Source organism: Planococcus citri, chromosome 1, assembly GCF_950023065.1.
Source record: "Planococcus citri chromosome 1, ihPlaCitr1.1, whole genome shotgun sequence".
Taxonomy (NCBI): Eukaryota; Metazoa; Arthropoda; class Insecta; order Hemiptera; family Pseudococcidae; genus Planococcus; species Planococcus citri.
The window spans coordinates 69,865,292-69,890,114 of record NC_088677.1 but is presented as its reverse complement, the minus strand read 5'-3'; the positions used below and the strand labels follow the sequence as shown (position 1 = coordinate 69,890,114).

Here is a 24,823-nt window from a genome sequence, read left to right as displayed (position 1 = left end):
GTTTTCAAGTGGCAATCCTCCAAAAAAAAGTGGTCCATATTTGGTGCTTCTACCCTTAAACGTAATAAGGTATTGAAAAAATTTTTGTTCAATTACAATAAATAGGTATATTTTTATCGACCTCGTAACATTATAATTTCAAAATGAGATCTCAATATTTCCAGTGAAGGGGGGGGGGGGGGAGGGTTACAAAATATTGTTGCAATTTAATTTTAAAAATACATATCACTTTTACCAGGCGAACGAACCCATTTTAGTCTTTTACAAAAATAAAAAGTGAAGTGACACATCGATTATTATAAAATTTGATGGTGCTAAATTCAAATATTAGCCAATTTTTCTGATTTGACCCTTCTGAACACCCCCCCCCCCCCCATCAAGAGCTTCTGAATGCGATAAAAAAATGAATTTAAAAGACACGTGACCCGTCGACTGTTAGGAGTTTCGAGGATGCTGAATTCAAATATCTACATATTTTTTGAAAGTGCTTCTTCAATTGACCAATTTTGAGAAAATTTCAAAAAATTATGAAAAATACAAAGCGACATGTGAATTTTTACAAATTTGGGGTCGCTAAGTCAAAATAATTATGCATCTACTTTTTTGGAATTCAACCAATATCCATCTCACCAGCCTCCATTTTGAAAAAAGTGAAAGACCTAACGGATTCCTGAGGGGGGGGGGTCCAAAGGACGAAAATTCACAAGATAACACAAGAATCCTCAACTATACCAAATTTCAGGAGCTACATTTCAGTATTTTTCGAATTCTTTGGTCCATAATTCCATATTAAAAATACATATTAAATCAAAATCTAATTCAATCGAAGTAGAAAGCTGAAATTTGCTTTGCACTCCATTTTCGACCTACTGAATCGAACGTTTATGCGGCTTTTGGTCATTCAACTGATCGTAGAACTGAAAAATATTTCAACTTCTGTTTTCAAAAATCAAGTTTAAACCAAAAATAAAGATTTTGAAAAATTTTACTCAAAATCGATGAGTTTCAAGGTCTTAATTTCACTACTAAAGTATCTTTCTTTTCAAGGACCTATCGATTAGGAAAACCAAAAATCCGCAGCATGTTCCAGAATGTGCTTGAAATCATCAGTGATTGATTCAAAGGCAAAAAATAGGACATGAGTCGAATTTCCGTTTTTCACCTCAATCAAATCAAAGTTCAATATTGAATAAATCGATTGATAATTTTTAAAAATTTGTTAAAATTCAAAAAATCAAATTCAGTGTCAAAAATTTTTGAATTATACTTTTTTTTGTAAGCATTTTTCAAATTTTTGTACTCATAATACTCCCTTCAATTTTTGGACTCTATTTAGAAAAAACACAACTCCTCCAGGATCCCAGAAATTTCATCAAAATACTTTTATGAATTTCGAAACCATATTTTGTCACTTCTCAAGAAGAGCAAAGAGCAAAAAAATTGCTATAGCAGAAGCTGAAAGAAGGGTAAGGACTAAAGAAAATTTCTAATCTTAAAATTTAAACTTGAAGGTAGAGCAAATGTCCCTCTTAGCCTCTCACCTACCCTCCTGTTCATTTTCAGGCAATAAAAAAAATCAATTCTTCATTCCTGGCGCAGAACCCGCTTCATTTTTCGGGTTTTCAAACTTTTGTAATCTATGAATAGACATTTTTTTTTCAATTTCTACATGCGTTGGAGGGGGTTAGGAGAGGGAGGGGCAACAAAAAATTTTCAATATCAAAATTCCAACTTGAAGATGTTTTTTCAAACGTAAAAAAAAAAATAAAAATGAAACCAAACAACCTCCTTTCCCAGCTTGTTTTGAAGCAAATTTTTTATTCCTGGCGCAGAACCCGTTTCACCTGTGGAGTAATGTACAACTTTTCAAACATTCGTAACCTAAGACTAAACATCAAATTTCTCAATTTCTGAATGCCTTGATGGGGGAAGGGGGGCGCAACCAACAATTATCAACCTCAAAATTTTAACGGTAACATTACTTTCTTAAATTTGAAAAAAATTAAACCTTTTTCAGTTTGTTTCAAGGCACATTTTTTCATTCCTGGCGCAGAACCCGCTTACCTCTCATGCCGACATTTCCTATCATAGCTCTTTAGTCACTCGTGGGCTGAGACTAAATACCTATTTCCAGTAATGTTCTCTATTTAAATTGAGGTTTTCTGTTTTTTTTTTTCCAAGGAAATGTTTATGTCTTTTTGTGAAGATATACACATCGAATTTTCGATACCGACCAAAATATGAGCTAAGTAAGCCCTCAAATTTACAACAATTAATCTGGTACTTTTCAATTGTTTTCTCAATAAAACTTACTTGGTTGAGTAAACTCTGGTGCAAATTGTTTAGCGGTCATTCTGGCAATTTCGAAATCTTCTCTGGCTTGGAATGCTGACGCATCAGCCATCTCCGCTTTCCCTCGAGCCGTCGCCATTCTGCCAACAAACCAAAATCAGTTTTAAATCGTCCTACAATACTCCAGAATGGTCTTATGGGCAACCATGAACCAATCAAGTATCATCTTATCTCGTACCTTGAAATAGCAATATCGGCTTTTTGCAAAGCGATTTTCGATGCTCGTTGGGCGGCATTGACAGCGGCGTCGATTCGTTCTCTAAACTTGGCTGATCGTATTAAAAATATGTGTTTCTTTTTCTGCGACGTGATCAGTACGTTATTCTTGTATTTGCCTTCTTCTCGACTACCGTCTCGATGTATGGTAACTCCGTAACCGTATTTCTTATTATTAAACCATTCGCCTTCGTACCTCAAACCATCTGAACGTTCGCTGATACCGAAACCAGATCTTTTATCGTTTTTCCACTCGCCCATATAGGTTTCCGTTACATTCGCGTCCATATGTTCATCCTATAATTGGGGAAAAACCAACATGAATGAGAATTCAATCACAGCTATCGTGTCAATTTTAACCATCGTAAGTATATGTGAATGAAAATTATAAAAAGCATCAACAATATAGGTATAATATATTCTACCATCGTGCGTTTCTTTTTAAAAGATATCGATTCGAAAAATTTTTCCTCAACTCGGACCGACCGCGACCAACCAACCGACCGAGCGTGTTTAATTAAATATTTAAATCGTCGAGCTCTCTCGGTTTTACTCGTACTTACGTAGCTTTTCAAGTCGAAAACACGCGCGTAAATCGTTCTCTCGTACACCAGTCTTAATATGTACGAGTATACCAGGATTAGATAAATTTCCACAGCTCTTTACCCGCTTCTTAACCCGACTCGACTCCTCTGTCCGTGTCTACTAAAGCAGTAAACACGACACGTACTGCTGAATGGACTCGGTCGTGGATAATCAACGGCGCCAAATGCTTAATTAACCCTTTTTCGCGAATACGAGACGTTATTGTTGGGAATAAATCAACCATTTTCGACTCTTTGTGAAAATCCCAACGGAATTGCAGCGGTATAGAGAAGCGTGGAAGGGGGATTTTATGAGGTTTCTGCCCCGTGCCTAACCTACAATTTGAATGCATTACACATATTAGCTTATTTTGAAATTTTATGAGTAACAAGTTGCCTATTCGATTCGAATACCTACTTATAATTTATAGTGTTATTTGAAGCGAATGTTTCCTCTCGTAACTTCAAATTATATAAGGGAAAATTAATTTTGCAAAGAAGGGAAGAGGAAAGGAGAAGAGGAGATGGAATAAGGATCACTTGAAGGAAAATTACTGCCGGGAAAAAATTGAAAATTGGTGATGAATAGACAATTTTTGCGTGGAAACATTTTTTTCGTTTAGATGGTGAATGGAGGGGATGAGATTTTTTCTGCTGTAAAATTATTTTTTGGTTTTCCAAAAAAACACAATATTGTGAATATTTTCAAAATTTGAGCCAAGAGTCGATTCACGAATGGGCACTTTGAATAGAAAATCATAATTAGATTGCAAGCTTGAAATTCTTAATTTAAGAATAATAATTGCTTCTTTGTAAATTTTCAATTCTTCGTGTTCAAAAAATTTATAAATTACAATTTTTCAATGAATTTTGATAATTTACTAGAGCCAGGGACGAATGGTCCTCTTCGCTCCTTTCAGTCATGGTAAAAAAAAGAATGAGGAACCAGTTCGCTCAATTGGTTTGTTTCAGAAATATGATTGGTAATTTTTTGGAAGAATCTGACCAAAATCATCACATTTTAGAAACATTACAAACTAAAGAACCAGTTGAAACCAGTTTCAATGAACTCACTTGTGAATCTTTTATTATTTCCAGACCAAGTGAAACTAAATTAATCTTGAAAAATGTTTTCATGCTTTAAAAATTCACAAAAATTTAATTTACCGTCGAAAGCAACAAAAATGAAATCAGTTGAAACCGGTTTCAATGATCTCATTTGTGAATTTTTTGTCATCTTAAGACCAAGGGCAAATGAATTGATTGTGGAAAAAGTTGACATGCTTCAAAAATCTACGAAAACATCATTCATTGTCGAAAGCAATAAAACTGAAACCAGTTGAAACCGGTTTCAATGAACACATTTTTAAATCCATGCTTGCCCCAAAACCAAGTGTGGTCTGAAACGAATTTACATGCTTCAATAAAAATGCATAAAAACTTGATTTACGGTTGAAAGCAACAAAACTGAAATCAGTTGAAACCGGTTTCAGTGATCTCATTTGTGAAGTTTTTGTCATCTTAAGACCAAAGGCAAAGGAATGGATCGTGAAAAAAGTTTATATGCTTCAAGAATCCACTAAAACATCATTCACGGTCAAAAGCAATGAAACTGAAACCAGTTGAAACCGGTTTCAATGAACACATTTTTGAATCCAAGCTTGCCCCAAGACTAAGTGTGGTATAAAAAAAATGTATGTACTTCAAAAATTCATAAAAATATTATTTAGGCCTACTACTGAAGAAAATATTAGTTGAAACCAGTTCAAACTGGTATGAAAATTGAAAAATCTGTAGAAACCAGTTTTAAGCAGTCGAATGAGAACTGAAACCAAATAAAACCAATTATAGTAGGTACTTTGAACAAAAAAACAATAAAAGATGTAATGGAAATTTTTCCAGATTGGAATTAAACCAGATACAACCAGTTTTTCGCTCTGAACTTATTGAAACAACATTGATACCAACTTGTGGTAACAGAAAATGATCAATTTAAACTGAAACAGATTTAAACTGGTCGAATGCGAGCTGAACACTTTTTCAATAGATTCCTTAAAACATGAAAACCACAAAGTAGTCACCTGTGATGAAAATTCAGCCAATACTTTGATCAAAATCAAACCAGTTTGCATCAGTGAAAACTGGACAATAAATTGAAATCATTTACAGCAGATTTCTTCGCACACAAAAACTACCGATCAATTAATCAATTAATCGGGTAGGTATGATGAAAATTTTCATAATTAAAATGAAACTGGTTTCAGTCGGTTTAGTGATAATTGAAGCCATTTCCAACAGGTTTCTTCAGACATTAAAATCTGTAAAGTAATCACCTAATCAGATATCAAGACCGTTCTTTCAGATCTTTGCGGCAAAAATGAAACTAGTTTGAACTGGTTCTCATCCTTTTGATCTACTGATTCATACTAGAGATAGCATAAAACGGATGATATAAACTGAATTAAAAGTTTTAACCAGTTGAATGCAAAGTCAACCACATTCAGAAGATTTTTTTCAAACATGAATATTTCAAAGTGATTCAACTGATTGAAATGAAACCAGAAAACCAAAGAACTTATGAAGACAGTTATGCAGGTTTTTTAATCAAGATGAAACTGGTTTCAACTGGTTCTCTAGATTGTAATCCATACATTAGGAGTGATTTTAACTTGAGATACCAGAAAATTGTTTAAATGACGTCTTCAATGCAAACGAACCCGGTTTCAACCAGTCGAATATAAATTGAAACCGCTTCAAACAGGTTTCATCAAACTTGAAAACCATAAATCAATCACTTAACTAAGAAGGCAGTTCTGCCAAATCTTCAATAGAAATGTAACCAGTTTCAACTAGTTCTTCACCATTTAATTTTCATATCAAAACTCATTTCAACTGGAGGAACCAGTAAATGGTTCAAATAATGTCGATATACAAACTGAAACCAGTTTCAACTGGTCGAATGTAAATGGAAACCACTTTCAACAGGTTTTATCAAACATGAAAACCATGAAGTAATCAGTCACCTCAAATAGCAGTTCTGCCATACGTCTTTAATCAAAATTAAACTGGTTTCAACTGGTTCTTGATTTTGTAATGTTTGTATCGAAACTGGTTTCAGCTTGAAATATCAGAAAGTGGTTCAAATGACGTTGATATAAATCGAAACCAATTTCAACTGGTCAAAAACTGAAACCACGCTGAACCAGTTTGATGTGATTACACTTTTGAAAATATTTTGATTGAAATGAAACCGGTTCTGCCCTGTAACTTTTGTAGCATGACTAATTTTAACTTCATGTGCCAGAAAATAGTTTGAATAATGTCGTCGATACAAACTGAAACCATTATGCCGCAATTCTTCATCACATTACTTCGATAATTCAAGTTCAAGACACTTGTTGAAGCTATAGTTTCAAATTTTCGATTTACACCCAACAACACCCATTGAAACATTTTTTTGACAAAGTGTTATCCCTTCAAATACATTTCTATTTAACGAAAAACAAATAATTTTCAATAAAACAGTAATCCAATCCTTTCTTTTTCATCCAATTACGAGATAAACCAAACATCGGCGACCTTCACGCGCAAATTCTGTTCAAACTAAACCAAACCCTTTTCCTATCAAGACGCAAATCATGTTGGTTAATTAGACGTAAAAAATATCAAGATCAAATCTCACACCCCTGTTGATCCCTCATCCATGCTTTGTTTACCGTTCAGCCTCATTAAAAAGTAAACAAAGGGAACTGGCAAAACAAGCCTTTAGGTTAACGAAAAGTTAATTAAAAGCGTTTCACCGAATACAAACACAATTTAAATATTTGCTCTCGACGATGAAGATTTAACTTATTAAAAATGCTTTAAATTATCAAACTTCTGCAACGCAACCGAAGAGCTCGAGATATTGTCTACATATATTTGCCTAAGATACGGATTTCTCAAACTGCGTAGTATAATTTCGCGTTCGCCTTGGCCGCGGAACGAAAGACGCTAAAGGTAAGAGTACTACAGCAACTTTCCTCGCTCTTATACACAAATTCGCAACAACGCTTTAAGCTTTAGGTTAATCTACAATTATACCTGAAGCTCTTAGCTCTTCAACGATGAAGCTACGTCGTTATAGTACGAGTGTATGCTCGCACGAGGCTACGCGTACGCGTTTCATTGCTTTTCTCAGCAAAATGAAAAAAACAATTTTTAAATCTACTTCTAAACATGTGCAGCTCGACGCTTAGGCGCGTTAACAACATAAAAAAAGCTATACGTATAACCCTTTGCTTTTGGCTTTTGCGACGAGTACCTCTACCTACCATGTAGGTATAGGATAGGTAAGTTTTTACGACGCATCGATATCGAACATGTACACCGAATTCCACTCACGAAGCTGTACGAATTGAGGCGAATTTTCAACACACTTCGTTCACAAAATAATGACTTTATAATAAAACAGCGAATCGAACCAACAACGTGGTACCTATGTATTTAGCAGACTACCAACATTTCTACACAAAAGTTGTTCCAATACACGTTCGCGTATTGATCTCATTATCTGCCTGCGACGTTTACACCATCCAAACAAGAAAAACGAATGTATCTTTTTAGGCCCGTAACACACTACTGCGATGCGATGCGATGCAACGTTTTCAAACGTCCCATCGCAATGTTAGTTGCATTGAAGTATATGGCGGACAACACACTATGAGATGCGATGCGATGGGACGTTTTTCAGAAGGCTAAATCCTTGCAACGCGTTGCAAGGTTTGTAGTTGATGTACAAAAGTCTGAGACGTCGCATGCGATGCTTTCCTGTGATTGGTTGATTTTACCTCCACGAATTGTGATAATCTGATAAGAGAGATGCACTTGTAATTTTAGCAGTACATGAACGGAAAAATTATTATTGTGATTTATTTTCTATTCTTTTTTGAAAAGATTTCTTCATCACATAAGTATTATTGAAAAATAATAGCAACACTTGAGAATATTAAGCACACAGACAAATGATTGAAGTGCAAGTGAGTTGGCCAAGATCACAAAATTTGACTTCCAAATTACTTCCTACAATGGAAATACAGTTCTCGCTATTATTCTTTAGTGACAAACCACAAATTTATGATTCTTCTACGTTATTTACAAGATCAAAATTGTTAATCTAATTCGGGTGATGGGTACATGATAACGTTGAAAACATGCACACCACGGAGATATATTATGTAGTGTGTTGTCTTATGTTGAAATGCGATGCGATGCTACGTTTTTGAAAGCATCGCATCGCATTGCATCGCAGTAGTGTGTTACAGGCCTTAACGAAGCTCGAGAACATAGAAGAGGGGTTTTTTTTTCTTCTCGATGAAATACTCGTAGTATGTAACTTAGCGTTCGCACACGCAGGTGTCTAAATGGCGACGAATGAAGCTATCTGCGACTATAAGGTCAATACTCGCGATGATATTGAGTACATAATATAAGGACGCAATTGTACAAAAAAAGCTGTCCACTAGAGTAGATATAAGCCATGAACGTGATTTTATGACTGATTACTGGTTCACTCATTATTACAAATAAAAATTTAGGCTAGTTCTAATTCAAAATTTTTCGTTTTATTTTTTTAAAAATGCATAAATACGAATACGATCAACAATTCACAAATTATTCTTCTGAGCGAAAAATCATTCACATATGCTTCAATTCAATTTCTCGCCCCCCCCCACTCAAAAAATACATCACCTATTTGTATATTTCAAAATGATAATCAATTCTGACCTTATTACCTCACCTTTTTCCAGAGTTATTGCACCAAAAACAATTATATTTGCTATTCGATATTTCGTATCTTGCATTAGAACTTAGAAACAGACTAGACAGAAATATGTAAATTTATTTTTCACTAAAAAATTGGGTTTGCCCGAAAAAAACTTGTTTTTTCTGACTGCACAAAAAAATGATTTTGTTCCGATAAAATAATTTCATCAACGTTATTCCTCAAAGAATCTGTTCTTTGCCAAAACAAATTGTTTTCAACAAATGAATTGGTTTTGCTCAATAAAAAACTTGTTTTCTTTGCTCAAAAAATTGATTTTGTTACAAAAAACCGATTTCTTTAATCCCACAAAACCCCTGTTCTTTGCAAAATAAATTTCTTTTAATATCATTTTTTCAAAAAAATAAAAAAAATTGCAAAAAATTGTTTTTGTAAAACTACTTTTTCCCCCAAAAAAACTTGCATTTTTCACAAAAAACTTGTCCATTAAACAAAAATTATTTTTGTTGAAAAAATTTGTGTTTTCCCAATAAAATACTTTGGTTTTATTCACAAAAAATCTTTTTTTCTTTGCACAAAGAATTGTTTTTGTTCCAAAGAACCGGTTTCTTTTATCCCCCAAAACCTCTGTTCTTTGAAAAGTAAACCAAAAATTGGGGTTTGCCAAAAAAAACGTGTTTTTTGCACAAAATTGCCTTTGTTTGAAATTAAAAAACGGGAAAAGCAACGATTTGTTTTTTTTGCTCAAAAACCTTTTTTTTTCACAAAGAACTTGTCCATTGAGAAAAATCATTTTTTTTTGAAATAAGTTGTTTTCCCAATAAAAGGCTCCAATAGAAAAAAAGTTTTTGTTCCAAAAAACTGTTTTTTTTTAAATTTGTCATTTAAAGAAAATAACTTTTGTTAAAGTTGTTTTTGTGCGAAAAAATCTGTTTCTCTCAAATAAGTACATTTTCTTTTCAAAAAAACTTTTTTTTTGCAAAAACGTGCAAAAAATTGTCTTTGGCAAAAAATTTGGATCTATGCAATAAAACAACTTTGTTATTGGGTAAAAATAGGTACCTACAGTTTTTATACCAAAAAACCAGCTTCTTTGAAAAACTCTACAAACAATTTCGTTCCTCCCAAAAACCTCGTAAAAATTTATTCAACAAAAAAATAAAATTTCTCCTCAAAAACTCTGTGTTTGCAGAAGTCTTGTTTTTAAATGCAAAATTTTAAAATAAAAAATATTCTTTTTGTGGTTTTAAAAAAAACTTGGTTCTATTCAACAGAAAGTTTATTTGCCTTCTGGCCGAAAAACTTTCTTTGTTTGTCCAAAAAACAAGTACCCAACTTTTCCTCAAAAAGCTTGTTCCTCACAAAAACCTCTTCTTTTGCAAAATTTGTAAAAAGTTGGTTTTGCACAAAATTGTTTGGGTTTATTATGTACTAGAAAAAACTGTTTCTGTATTGCAAAGAAGCTGTTTTGAACAAAAACCAGAAAAACTTGGATTTTTGTAAAAAAAAAAAAAAAACTTGGTTCTTATCTGATAAAAACCTTGTTTACCTACCTGGTTTTTCTTCAAAAAAAAGTAAATAATTTTGTTGAAAAAAAAACATTTTCCCCAAAAAAACTTGTCCTTTCCAAAAAATCATCTAGTTTTCTTTATCACAAGAATCTCGGTTTCTTTTGTAAAAACATCATTTTTTATGCAAAAATTCTACTTTTTCTCCATAAAAACCATATAAAGAACTATTTTTTTTTTTTTTTTGCAAAAAACAACAACATATTTTCCAGCACGAAAAACAAGTTTTGCACATTCACCCTTCACCCTCCCCCCCCCCCTTTTAAACTATTTTGGAGGATAAGTACACTATTCTGAATTCAAATTTCGAAATTGAGAAAATACTTGGAAAAGACTCAAAAGAACACTCCTTTAACCTCTTTCCCTCGAAATTCAACACTTTCTAAGCGTTAAAAAAAGTAAACAAATAAATTAAAAATTTTCTCAACGAAATTCAAATTTTGAAAAACCTAAAATGAATAAAAATAGATACTTTAAATAAAATCTCAATAGCTTCAGAAGTTTAATTTTGTTCTCTTTCGATGACATTTTTTTCCTGTGACCGATTTAATCAAGAGATGGAGGGTAGTGGAAACAAAGAGACTCGTTTTTCTTCAAATTTTAGCTTCAATTCAAGGGTATCGAGGGTCAAATCGTGAAATTGATTCGAAATTCAGATTCAAGTCGAAAATTTACCAATTCACACGGAAAGAGTAATCTTGACACCAAAATTTTCAGGACTCAAATTAAACTAATTATTATGAAATGATGGTATTTTTTTTTGCATGCAACGATTTAACTGAAAATGTGACAGAAAAATTCTCCCATATTTTGAGTGGAATCGTTGCATTCAAAAAGTTTAATTTGAGTTCTAAAAAATTTTCTTCTTATGTACAATTTGTTTCTGAAAAATCAGTGTAGGCAATAATGAAATGAATTTGGTGCATTTTTGGACGTATTCATTCCAGAAGAGTAGGATGAGATGGAGTGATCATATAGTCAAAATTACATATTTTTACGACTTTTTACATCAAAAAGTGACAATTTTTGTCATTACTGCTGACCTGATTTGGATCAAGAGTCCATATTCGCCATTCTGAGACTATTGAGAACATGAAGTTTGATATTTTTTTGAGTTTCGAGACTCAAAAGTGACTCGAAATTAAATTTTCGTAAGAACTAAAATTGTAGAAGAGCTACCAAGGAACACCCTTTGTCTGAAGATTTTTTTCATATAAACACCCAAAATAGAGCAATACTTGCACTTTTCGGCTACAAAGGCGAATCTTTTGAAAACAGTGCACAATTACGACATAAACCGTCGAGATTCCATACCCAGTCATAAAATCCATTCCAGCATCTAAATCGAGCAAATTCACAATTCGTACTCGGCTATAAAATACATATTATGTAGGTAGATGCAAAGCAAACAGAAAATAAAAAAGGTATAATATCATGCTGCTATTTTACCTCTACAACAAAGCTCGCATTAGAATCTGTATGAAATGAACCTCCGTTTGGTCCCGATTGAGACGACTCTGTACTCATCCAAGATGTGCTCGAAGCCGTACTACGTATGCTGCCACCTGACGTAAGACGTTTCTCTAAATCGCCGGTGCTTCGTTGTTTACGCATTTTCAATCCCTGAAACACACGCAGACGATTTTCCAGTTTAATTACAATCCATGGAATAGAAGCTTTGCTTATCACAGTGCTCATGCTTATAAAGCTGCTAAGCTTCCATTGCCGACGAGCTCCGAGTGACATTTTTCTTTCAAGAAAACTGCCTCACATATACTCGTATACGTAGTGCCGCTATCTTGAGCAGCCTTTGCTTTTATGTATGTACTTTATTCGCATGTCACCTCGTATATTGTACGTATATTCAACAGATTAACGACGTCTTCGTCTTCGTCGTTGTTGCTTTATCGTACACGCCATTAATGAACGTCATAATATCGCATACATTACATTGTACGTACATAATACACATATCTATAGTACATATTTTTTGAAACATTAACATCGCCGCGTCTCTCTCCCCTCCCCCTCTCTCTAGTCTCTTTCGCCTCATCCTAATTCAATCGCGTCCCAACATTCATCGAATACCGTGGCGACGACGACGATGTTCGAGGTGTCATTTTTCGCTAGCGAAACGCCGAGCGAGCGATTCCTCCAAACACGTCACGCGCGATGCATTCATGCAAAAAATTTGCATCATTAATTTTCGCGTTAAGATATAATATGTACTATAACGTAAAGTACATGTAAAATAAAAAGTAAGTTTTCGAGCAAGGTTAAATACTACACAACGAATATAGTCTTACAATATTAGAATAAAAAGAAAGCTGGCCTGGGCCCAAGCTCATTAAAAAACGAAAAGATGGTTTTGCCTTCGCCTCACAAACTAATCGACCAACGAGTTAGCGTGTAAATCAGCTACTTAGCTCAGTTCAAAAGAATCGTACCGTACGTATACGAGTACTATATACTCTTCGTGTGTACAACGTGCCTCTTTTCTATGCTATGAATAGAATTAGCTCCTCTCTATATACCATAATATACGTACACGAACCTCTCTCTTATAAACTATACAACCATACACACTATGTATACCTTGTATATTCCTCTCACCCTCGTTTCTCTTCTACATCCCTGTGACCATTGTTTTCAGTCTTCTTTTCTCGTATAGCATTTTTTCGCCATTTTTCTCCAGTAAGTATATTAGTACATACCTCGCGTTTATAGCTACTTATTACGAAGCGAACCATAATCGTCGTATTTTTCCCCATTGTTTTTGGACCGAGTAATTACCATCAATGCGCCACGATATACACGAGAAGTGAGGCACGAGTCGTAATTAAGCGTATTACTTTTAAATTTGTATCTACCCGACCTTTACTTACTGGTTTTTATTCGCAATTTAATCTGCAGTGAGTAAATAACGTCGTCGTCCCAGTATTAGCGGTGTTTTTCCGCTTGTAAGAATCTCTATATTAAAAAACCACGATCGAAATGTTAGAGTAAAATGCGCGGAAAATTACCCCGACGACGGTGTTTATGAAAATGACCGCGCAAAAGAAAAGTAATAATTTATCAGAAAATTACTTAAGCTGAGATTTGAGCTGGAGTGAGAAAAGGATTAGTGTTTACCCGAAGATGCTTCGCGATTAGTTTACTATTGGTCGAGGATGGCCCCGAAGGTAATTTTGGATCAACGTTTTGAAAACTAATTTCAAATTTAATTTACGTTGCCTACACTGGCCTTTATTCACATGGTGGTTTTTTTGAGATTTGTCTCGCTCAAAAATTCCTAGAAAATTTTGGCACCCAACTAAAAGTCAAACTTTACTAGGAGCTCCCAAAAATTTAAAAAAAATCAAAATGTAAAAGTTGGGGGTGAAGGATTCTTAAACAACCCTCTTTCCAAGGAAAAAGCATCCCCGGTGTCCCCAACAATATTGGACCATCCATACCTCAGCCCTTGAAAATTAAAAAAAAAAAAAAAAAAACAATTAAGACTAAATAAACGATAAGGTCAATGAAAATTTTTCTAGGTCAGAATTCCTCTAAATAACCCCTCTCCCCCTTCAAAAGAGTCAACAATAAAACCGTCTCCAGATTCCAAAGTTATTTTTCTCCCTCTGAACAGAGCTCCCTCCTTTTTAGTGGAGGCAAATAAGAAAAAATAAAAACATTTTTGGCTACCCAAGATTTTATGATGAAAAATTGTCAAGGGTGGTCCCCTGAATAATTCCTGAGAACTACCACCCCACAGACCCCTAGCTAATTTTTTTATGGGGGGTTGAACCCCCCCAAAATGGGTTTTTTGCACTTTTATCCTCAGGGGTTGATTTTACGTCGAATATAGCTTTATTTTTGAATTCTACGTCAAATTTCCGATCTAGTGATATATCAACTGTCCTTCTAACCCTAAGGGGGGTGGGGCTAGAACCATTCAAATTGGAGGGGTTTTCTAAAAAACACCAAAAGGCTATCGGCGCATAAGAGGGGTGAAATGGCCCTCGAGAGCGTTCGGGTTGATACTAGCATGGAAGGAAGGTACCATCGAGAAACTACCGCGTGAAAAATTTCAGATTCACACCACCTCCCCTCTTTGGGGAACCCCCCTTTTCTGAAATTTCAATAGCACTTTTCTCAGCCCCATATTAACCGATTTTGAAAATTTTTCAGTATGTTATGTATATCCCTAGTAGGTATCCCCTCAAAAATTTTCAACCCCCTACCTTTATATTTAACCCTCAAAATAGCGTTTTTCAGCTTGTTTCATGGTTTTTATCAATAGTAAAAATTGAGGGGGCTAAGTGCTCTGGAGAGGAGTAGATGAGTGCAGCAAAAAATCTGACGTCATATTCGTACTCAGCTGTATCGAATCATAAGAAAACGACACCCCACTTATTAATACTTGGTGATTTCCCCAAAATTCCCATTTTACCCTCAACCCTCCCTTAAACACATTTTTACACGATTTTGTAGAGTAAATACGAGGGTAGGGGGTTGACAATTTTTGAGGGGATACCTACAAGGGACATACATAACATACTGAAAAATTTTCAAATTCGGTTAATATGGGGCTGAGAAAAGTGCTATTGAAATTTCAGAAAAGGGGGGTTCCCCAAAGAGGGGAGGTGGTGTGGATCTGAAATTTTTCACGCAGTAGTTTCTCGATGGTACCTTCCTTCCATGCTAGTATCAACCCGAACGCTCTCGAGGGCCATTTCACCCCTCTTATGCGCCGATAGCCTTTTGGTGTTTTTTAGAAAACCCCTCCAATTTGAATGGTTCTAGCCCCATCCCCCTTGGGGTTAGAAGGGGTGTTGATATATCACTAGATCGGAAATTTGACGTAGAATTCAAAAATAAAGCTATATTCGACGTAAAATCAACCCCTGAGGATAAAAGTGCAAAAACCCCATTTTGGGGGGGTTCAACCCCCCATAAAAAAATTAGCTAGGGGTCTGTGGGGTGGTAGTTCTCAGGAATTATTCAGGGGACCACCCTTGACAATTTTTCATCATAAAATCTTGGGTAGCCAAAAATGCTTTTATTTTCGAAATATGATGCTAATTTGCCTCCACTATTTAGTTGGAAAAAAATTTTAAAAAAACACGAAAATTGTTTTCAATAAATTATTATTTCTGCGTTGATGATTGCACTAAGCAACTTATTCTAATAAAAAATCTCCGCTGGGTTCTTGAACAATGTTGACCTCCTCGTATGGAGTCTCAAAGCTTAAAAAAATGCCAAACAGAAAGAAACATTAAAATTTCCAAAAAAATTTATGAGGGAGGTTTTTTTTCAAGACAGGGTGTCTCGTGGAATTTCAAAATTAAAAACATGATTTTTACAGGACTTCTACCAGGATATTTTTTAAACGCCTTTGGAGTGTTTTAGGATGCGGGGGAGAGGGGACAAAATGTTGCATTCAAATTTTTTTGATTTTCCTATGAACATTCCAAGTTTCTTTTTCTAGGATGTGAATGTCAAAACAACGAGTAAATAACTTCATCATTTTCCATGTTTGGTGCAATTTTCACTTTTGAAATTTTTACTCGTGAATTTGGGTGAACGAATGATTTTTTTTTCATCAAAACTAATTTATAAAAAATGTAAAAAAATTTGATGGAAATTTTTTTAATCTTTTGTTTTTTTTTTTCAATTTACGATCTCCGAGCTCTTCGCTTAAAAAGTGAAAAAAACAAGAGGGTTTCTTTCTACAAAAAAAGGAAATACCTAAAATTTAAAATTTGAAATCTGATTGAAAAAAACGCAAGGTTTTGTGATGAGAATCAGCACAAAAGCTCGATAAACAAGACTGTTGAGACTCCTAGTGGAAAAAAGGAATAAGTTCTTCAGAAGAATTTTGGCATAAAAGTTGGAAATTTTTGGAAAATGTTCATCGACTTTTCCTTTATTTCATTTATTTGATTTTTTTTTCGATTTTGGAGGCTCTGCACAGAGGAGACAACATTGCTCGGTGTACTTTTTTGGACACCGGGTATAAAGAGACCAACACTGGAAGACCTGGAGAGTCTAGAGAGGTTTTTCAGAAATAAGAGCCAAGGGGGTTATTTATAAGAGTTCTATCGAAGAAATTAACTTTTTCAATAAAAATTTATTAATATATTTTTTATTTTGTTCTTTCAAGGGGAAAGGGGGATCCTGTCAGTGATGTATGAACTCTTCCGGTGCACAAACCCACTCTTAGCCAGCTTCAAGTCTTTCATGCCTCAAATACAACCAAAGAATTCATTTCAAGTTATTCAAAAATCAAAATAATTCCCGAAACAAGCCAATTTCCACGGTTTTTAAAATTGTTGTAGCACATACCCCCACCCCTCGCTCTCTCTCTGCTCCTACATAACTTCTTATGGGGTCAAAATAATTCTTCCAAGTTGAATTCTTTCAGATACCTCGTTTTATAGCTGAAAAAGTGAACGCAGCAACAAAATATTCGAAAATAATGAACAAAAAATTCTTAATGATAATAATGACGTATCTACATACAATTTCATTCAAAATTTATGGGTAATTTTTTTAGTCGAAATTACCAAAATTATGCTTTTTATAACCTTGACTCGTGAATGTCCTCCTTTCAGTTTTTCAAATTCTAACTATCAACATGAATAGATGATACCTTTAAAAATATTAAACCATAAAAATATCCACACCTACATTTTTTTCAAACAATAATCACGTCAAAGCAAGAAAAACCAATACCAATACCTAATGAATAATCAATACCTACTAAAAAAAGAACCACAAAGCAGCAAAAAAATATCGACAGAAATAAAATAAAATTGCACAGCAAAGTCCTAAGAATCACCCTCTCTTCACTCCACACGAATTCTTGATCACTAAAAAAAATCTTCATTACTACATACTTGAATGATAACACTGTTAAAATCCAAAATTCTGATCATGGAAATAATTGAAGTTGATATCACAACGACTGAACATTACTTAAACAACTCAGATTTTAAAATCATCAAAGAAATATCCGATCTGAATTTCAAAAATACATATAATTTTATTTCAATTTCGGAATAAAAGAAAAAAATTAAACCGCAAGTTCAATTTTTATCAAAAAAGTATCTAAGAGTTGCAATAAAAATTTGAAAACTCTTTCCTTCTCTCCTCCAATCACATCAGAAGACTTGAAAAAATATTTGAACGCAAATAAAAAAAATGAAAAAAAAAACATAAAATCGAAAAAAAGTAATCAAAAATTACCTCGAAGTGGGCGGCAGGGCCGCATAGAAGGGAGCAAAGGGGGCAATTCACCCTGTGCTCCGACTTCTTGGAAGGCTTGAAAAATAAAGAAACAATTAATCGTCAATTATACAGAATACATACAAATTTATTTTGAATTTTTCATCCAAAAACGAACAAACAAAATTTTATAATTTTCCCCAAATTGAGTTTTCAATTGGAGGGGAAGGGGCCGAAAATGACATGTACATATTGGCGCCTGATTTAGCTTTAGATGACTTCGCTGGGAGAAGGATATTTTAAACATTCAACTTTTTTCAACTTCAGCAATTGTTTACGATTCTCTCTCATTCTGGACCAAAAAGCAACTTTCTATCGAGACGAGACTAAGAAAAATTGAAAAAAAAAACAAATGCGCCTAATTCAATTATCTCTATCAATTATCATACGATCATAGCATTTCCTCATTTCCTTACTAAACTCGAAGCCATATCAGTTGATAAAAAATTGGTAAAATCGAAATATGGTCAGAAAAAAATACGTATACCTCACACTCGATTTTAGATAGATATCGATTACTGAATATATGAATACCTAAAAGCCATAGAAAATTTCACGACAATTGAAGAGAAAAAATTGTGAACGTCATCAAGGGCACCACTACTACGTTACATTATGCATTCTCCCAGGTTCTCATTCCGTTCGCAGTACCCAACCTTTTCCTATCAGCTTTCAGCTTTTTCTCGAGCTATACTCGTAAAATTCACTATACCTTTAGTCCTTTACCTACCTACGATCAAGCATAAGTATAAGACAGTAATTGCGCAACAAAGCAATAACGCTAATAGCATCTTGAACCTATTAAAAAGTTCACACACCCTGAAACATCTCTTAAAAGCTACCTACACTTCGCAGTTCGCACGCCTTTGAAGGCACAAAAGGGGGGGATGATGATAATTAATATAATCCACATCAACGTAGTAGGTATCACTAATAACGCACACTGACATAAATAGTAACCAAGTCACGCTAACGAATGAAACGCTCGTGTAGCATCTAATGACACACTACATTAGTCATTTTCAAAACAGTAAGTATGCGCACGCAAACACTCTATACCTACATTAGGGTGAAGTGGAAAATTTTTATCGTAAAAAAATTGAATCATACGTTGCTTTGAAATCGAAATTCCGACACTTCAATAAATTGGAGCATAAAAGTTGACATTTTTTTCAAATTTTATTCGATTAATGCACGTGTATTGTATGGTTGATGGCACTCGGGAGAAAAAATTAATTTCATTCCAATGCATTTATTACACAAGAATACATACGACAAAAATGGTCACAAAATTTAGATTCCAGTTCCACAGAAGGTAAGTAGGTACTACCTCGTATCATCGTAATCTAATTACTCATGCGGCAAAAAATCAAAATTATGGCGAGGATGATCATTTTTGATTTCAGGAAATGGAATCATAGTCCACATTTTTGATTGAAATTTTAAATGGGTTTGATTATAATTTTCTTCAAAGATTGGTTCCCAAAATGTATCAAACTTCGCAAAATGATCCTCTATTTTTTTACACTGTGAAAAAATTAGGAGTAAACGTAAGGGTACTGGATGGAAATTTTTTGGTTCAAATACAGGGTGTCCCTAAAAATCACGTGTAAAAAAAATCTTGATAATTTTTGGGAAAATTTAGGAAAACATTGTGGAGAATTAAAAATTTTTAGTCTCACAAAGAGCTCTATTACAATAAGCAGACAAAACTACTAATTTTTCTTGGATTTTCAATTTTCGAACCACGAGAGGAGAGGGGGGTTGTACTCATCAAATGGGATTTTCAAAGACTGAAAGCCATCTTACTCAAGCAATTTTCAAACAATTGGCTTGAAATTAGATGTGAAAATGGAAGGTATCGAGAGCAATGACCCTGAATTTTTTCATTTTCTTTCTTCTCGATAACTATGTAACATAATTCTATTCTTTTCACGTTTTTTGACGTGTGATTTTTATTAATGATAATTTTTTCTGATTTCCGAGTGGTCACTGCAGCTTAATTGCGATAAAATTTTTATTAACACATGTTTCAAAAATTGTTGCGAACCCCTGAAATGATTTGATAACCAAAATATACATGGAAATGAAAACCAAAAATCATTCACTTTTGCCTGAAAAAAAAGCTCGATGCCATTTAGTCGGATTTTTTCTACTTTTTCGATTTTGTAAAATTGATTCTTGAAAAAGTTGTGAATTGCCATAAGGGACCTTCTCTGGCCCTCCATTTTGAAAAAAAGTATGCGATTGGGGGAAATCAAGAGAGGTTAAATCCAAAACATAAACAGGTTTTCGAACTTGGAAATTCCGAATTAGTAAGAATTGATACGGTCACTTCATTTTATTGGTGGTAGGAGATGTGCGGAGGAATTATATCCAAAAATAAAAGAATATTAAAATTTTTCAAGTATTTTGTAGAGAGAGTCATTTTTTTAATTTTAATTTTTCTTTTTTTGAAATCGAGACTTGGGAAAATTTTAGATTCTTAATTTAACTGATGTTTCGAAAATTTTCAAAATTTTCTTTCTTTTTTTTTGATTCCATTGGCTGGTGTCATTTCAAATTTTTCTAGCGTCTTGTTGAGATTGTTTGGGCACGACCTAGTATATTAAATTTTTGGAAAATTGAAAAATGACCCACCTCAGATTTTCTTGAGAAATTTTCCATCCGCGTTCTATTTTTTTTCGAGATTAATTATCGTAGAGAGAAACTCGTGAATTATAGTTAGAAAATTGTTCCTAAATTGAGGGAAAATGTTCCGAGTAAAATTGATATGAGCTTGTAGAGGTTGCTTAAACTTCATGTGGGTCATTTTATAGAAATTTGGTCCAAAATTTATTATACGTTTAAAAATCCGCTGGAGGCTTCAAGATGGCTACAACCTGCCTCTAATCGGTTCGGAAAGTCTAAAATGGGATATGCTAATTCAATCATCAGTATCTACTTCGATTGGATCAGATTTTAATATTCATGAGCCAAACTTGAAGTTTCAAAATCATGTCTTTAAAAAAAAGTGGAACCTCCTCAGAAATTTGACATCACCACGATATTGCTTCACCACAACCCAAAATTGTTGAGGTAATATTGCAAAAAAATTTTTTTTTTCAACGATTTTTTCCAAACCATTTTTTTGAGATTTTACGTTCATCAAAATTCTAAAATGAAAAAACTTCTGTTCCACCAAACATTTCCTCTGCTTTGAAACCTCATGAATAGATTTGGTCCTTTGGTCCCAGTTCAATCAATCCTGAGCTCTGAGTTTTGAAAACTGAGTGAAAATTACGATTACAACGCCCCTTCCTCGTTTCCTGGAACCTTTAGATAGAAATGATGATGGTTATTTTACTAAACCATCAGAGAAAAATTGCAGGTCCTAATACTGATCTTACAAAAAAAATTCAAAAATCAAAAAGTTGATAGAAATTAAATCAAGAATTATACACCATTGCTAAAAAAAATTGATGCCATCTGAAAAATTGCATGCACTTTTTATGAATATTTGAGAAAACTAGTTTAAAAAGTTGCAAACAATACAAGGCATACAATAACTCGAAAAAAAAAACAAAAATGAAAAAATTGTTCAAAAATGAAAATGATGCAGGAAATGGAAACCAAAATGACCCAGTTTTATTCGAGAAAATGATGTCTTCATTTATCAATTTCTCATATTTTCAACTACCTATATTTTTTTCAACTTTTTTAAAAATATATTTTTTTTAATCATAAAATCAAAAAGGCTTAAACTTAACAAAAATATGCTGAGCAATTTTGTGAAATTTTCCCAAAATGAATTCAAAATAAAGAAAGAGGGCGTTTGTTAATACGTAAAATCCAAACTTTCTAGTAAATGAAAAAAATCAAAATGAAAAAAACAATATTACCATTCTACTTTGCTATGCATTTAAATTAGGAAACCCAAAAAACACGAGACAGAGGAGTGGGGCGGAATTCCAATCCATCACGCTCAAACTAATAAAAAACCCACGAACGGTTCAATTCATGTACCTTTTCTTCGCCACAAAGCAATTCATCCAAACGTGTCTACGAAACACCCGAGATTTTTTTTCAAAAAAAGAAAAAAAAATTGCAACTAAAAGAAATCAACAATCAACCTTTGCATTATAGAATACCTCGACCTATACCCCGCAATACTGCAGCGTATATTAGCGAAGATTGCTGCATTAAATTTCCAATTCGCGTTCGCGTTCGCCGGATGATATTCCACAGAGTAAAACAAGCCAAGAATTACTCGTGGGGATTAAAAAAGGCACAAGATTGCTGCCTTCGTACTCCCTTGCCAGTTGCCAGCCCGCGCTGGTACATCAGGTAGCCTTTTTTTTATTCATTGGAGAAATTCAATACCTACTTATTTCTATTTCCCTTCAGTAATCACGCTACAGCGACTCGTTCATGAGCTCAATTTTCACCGAAACGAATTTCTTTTCAATTTCGTATACCCTCGTGATATGATTTTGACTAGTTGCCAAAGTGTGAATTATTTCAAATGGGCTTCAAAATATAAACAATTTTTCTTTACACGACTATTAACCGCTCAGCACGTTAGATTACTAAATGGCATTCGTGTATACGATGCCATAGACATGGTATATTTACATCTAGATATACCTATGGGTGATATCGTATCTAATATCTGTGTACTTTTCGTCGAAAAAAACCAATACGATAAAAGGTACGAAAAACCATACGTGTAAAAAAAAAGCTTTCATTTGTTTAACCTATAAAATCGTTTATTTTATTTAGATGGGTGCCTACTACGAAAAACCAATCGTCGTTAAATACGAGTCCTTATAGAACGAAATCGCATCTTCGAAAAAACAGCTCTCATATTCGAACCGAAAGGGGATGAATCGAATATACTTAAAAACTCCATCAAATTTTACGAAAAACCTTTACCAAAATGGAAAAACTTCTCGAGAGAAACACTAGGTATCTCCCCAAAGACGTAATTTCGTCGGTATATTACTCATCAATGGAATATCGATCCAGGTCTATTAAAAAAAATAAGTAAAATAAAAACCAACATCGAAAATGAGAAAAAATTACACGCCGAAAAATTTTCACATCGAATTCAAAACCGTATCAACAGATAGCGTTGACAGTGGTTTTAAAAAAACACAAGATAATTTAAAGGCCCATTAAACAGACGATACACTGAACCCCCTCCCCCCTCTTCAACGGTACTTAAATGCCCTTACGTCCATCAACTAGGCAGTAGGCACCTATACCAGCACGAAAAACAAAAAGTATCTGGGTATATTGACGATCTGTACCCTTTTCCCCTCTACCCATCTCGCTGTAGGTATAATTTAAATGATCGCTACGCAAATGCGAAATGCATGCGCATGACGTCCCATTTACACGCTTCGTAGTAGGTAGGTATTTAACAGGGGGGAAAAATTTCAGCCCTTTGTATAGGTAGGTATAAGGTAGGTATTAGGTACCTACGAAAAATTTTACGCCCTTGTTTGGCTATATAGACTCGAAAATTATTATAATGAAGGTAGAATTTTATGAATTTCCACGCTTCGCAACGTTTAAAATAATTCCGGGTTAAAACCAAATTATCATAAAAAATAAGATTACCTCTTTGTGCGTAATTTAATAAAATGGCCAAGGTACATAAAAAAGGCTAAATTACAAAACGAAATTCACCTGTAGATATGGAACGTTTACGTTTTGCAAATCCAATTTAGATATATAATATAAGCACATTGAGAATTTTCGAACTGAATGAATAATGAAAAATGCGAGAAAACGATATTATTTTTCGTTAGCGAAAATGATGCAAAAATAACCGGAAATTGGTTTTGATTTTAATAAATTGCGTTTGGAAAACGGTTGGAATATTTTTCACGCGATTTTTCGAACGCTAAATTGTCAATTTAAACGCTTTTTCTCGGAGTAGGTTGAATTTTGCCCTACATTATCAACAGAAAACGAATTATGATGATAAAAATTTGTCTCAGGAATGCAATAAAAAGTTTGATGCTAAATTTTAAAATGTACGAAGAAGAGCGAAAAATTCTATTAGCTTGACACAGACAATTTACCCCCAATTCAAATTTTGGAATCCTTTTCAATCCTTCTTCTTGGAAAAAGTAAGACTCCATAATTCTCTTTTTTTTCCCTAGAAATTTTGTAAATTTTGAATCTTGAAACTCGATACAAGTAAAACGAAACTTCCCAATTTTCGGGATTCTTTTTGAGATTCTCTCATTTCTATTCAAAAGTTGGTCTTCTTGAATAAAAATATCTATTGCTCCTCCATTCATGCGGAGACCCAAAAATTGAAAAAAAAAATAAAAATAAAGTGTGTAGAAATTCTTCAGAAATTTTTCATCGAAGAAGTATTCAGAACGATTCCAACCAGAGATTTTTAAAAAATGTTCAAAAAATGTTTACAGACTTTAATTTTTCATTTTTTAACCTTTGAAACAAAAATATTTGACTGAAGTAGGTATTTCATTTTGATTGAATTTTTTTGACTTTGTAGGCTCTACAAAAGGTCTAAGAGGACGAAAATTGAGTCTCAAAATAGCTTAGGAGACGAGGCAAAGGAATTTTTTTCAATTGGGGGGGGGGGCTTTCTGGCACGACTTAACTGTAAGTTGGAGGGCTGAACTTCTCAACGATTTTTTTCTTCATTACAACCAACAACTCTATAAGAGAGAATGAGAGTAAAAAAATCCCCAAAAATGTTCACAAGAACGAATGAGAGCCCAACCAGGGTCCAAAATTTATACTGATTCATTGAAATCGACTGAACTACACGTTTATTTAAATTTTATCGCAACAAAAAATCAAATTTTTTTCAACTGCAGCAAAAAAATGAAAATTTTGAAATTTTGAGCTTTCATTGGGAATTTTTTTGCGATGATTCTACTCAAATTTTCGTTTGGGCTTGAAATTGAATCGTGATTTTCACGAATTTAAATGATTTTGCGTCAAATTGCCAACATTTGAAGCGTCATATCTCAAAACTGGTTAAACTAGAAACAAATCTGTTCGCAAATTTTTACAAAGAATAGATTAAAAATTCAAAATCT

The 24,823-nt window shown here is 33.8% G+C and overlaps 1 protein-coding gene across 2 annotated transcripts in view; it reads right to left on the bottom strand.

Moving 5' to 3' along the window:
- The window catches only part of jp (junctophilin), a 101,762-nt gene that overhangs the window by 24,368 nt on the left and 52,571 nt on the right, over positions 1-24,823 (bottom strand). The window contains exons 4-7 of one of the 2 annotated variants that reach the window (XM_065349641.1): positions 17,718-17,792; positions 11,934-12,107; positions 2,531-2,865; positions 2,314-2,432 (exon numbers count right to left, since the gene is read on the bottom strand). In XM_065349641.1, coding sequence (XP_065205713.1) covers positions 2,314-2,432; positions 2,531-2,865; positions 11,934-12,107; positions 17,718-17,792 — 703 coding nt within the window. The remainder of the gene's footprint in view (positions 1-2,313; positions 2,433-2,530; positions 2,866-11,933; positions 12,108-17,717; positions 17,793-24,823) is intronic. The other variant, XM_065349717.1, reaches the window with a different exon arrangement.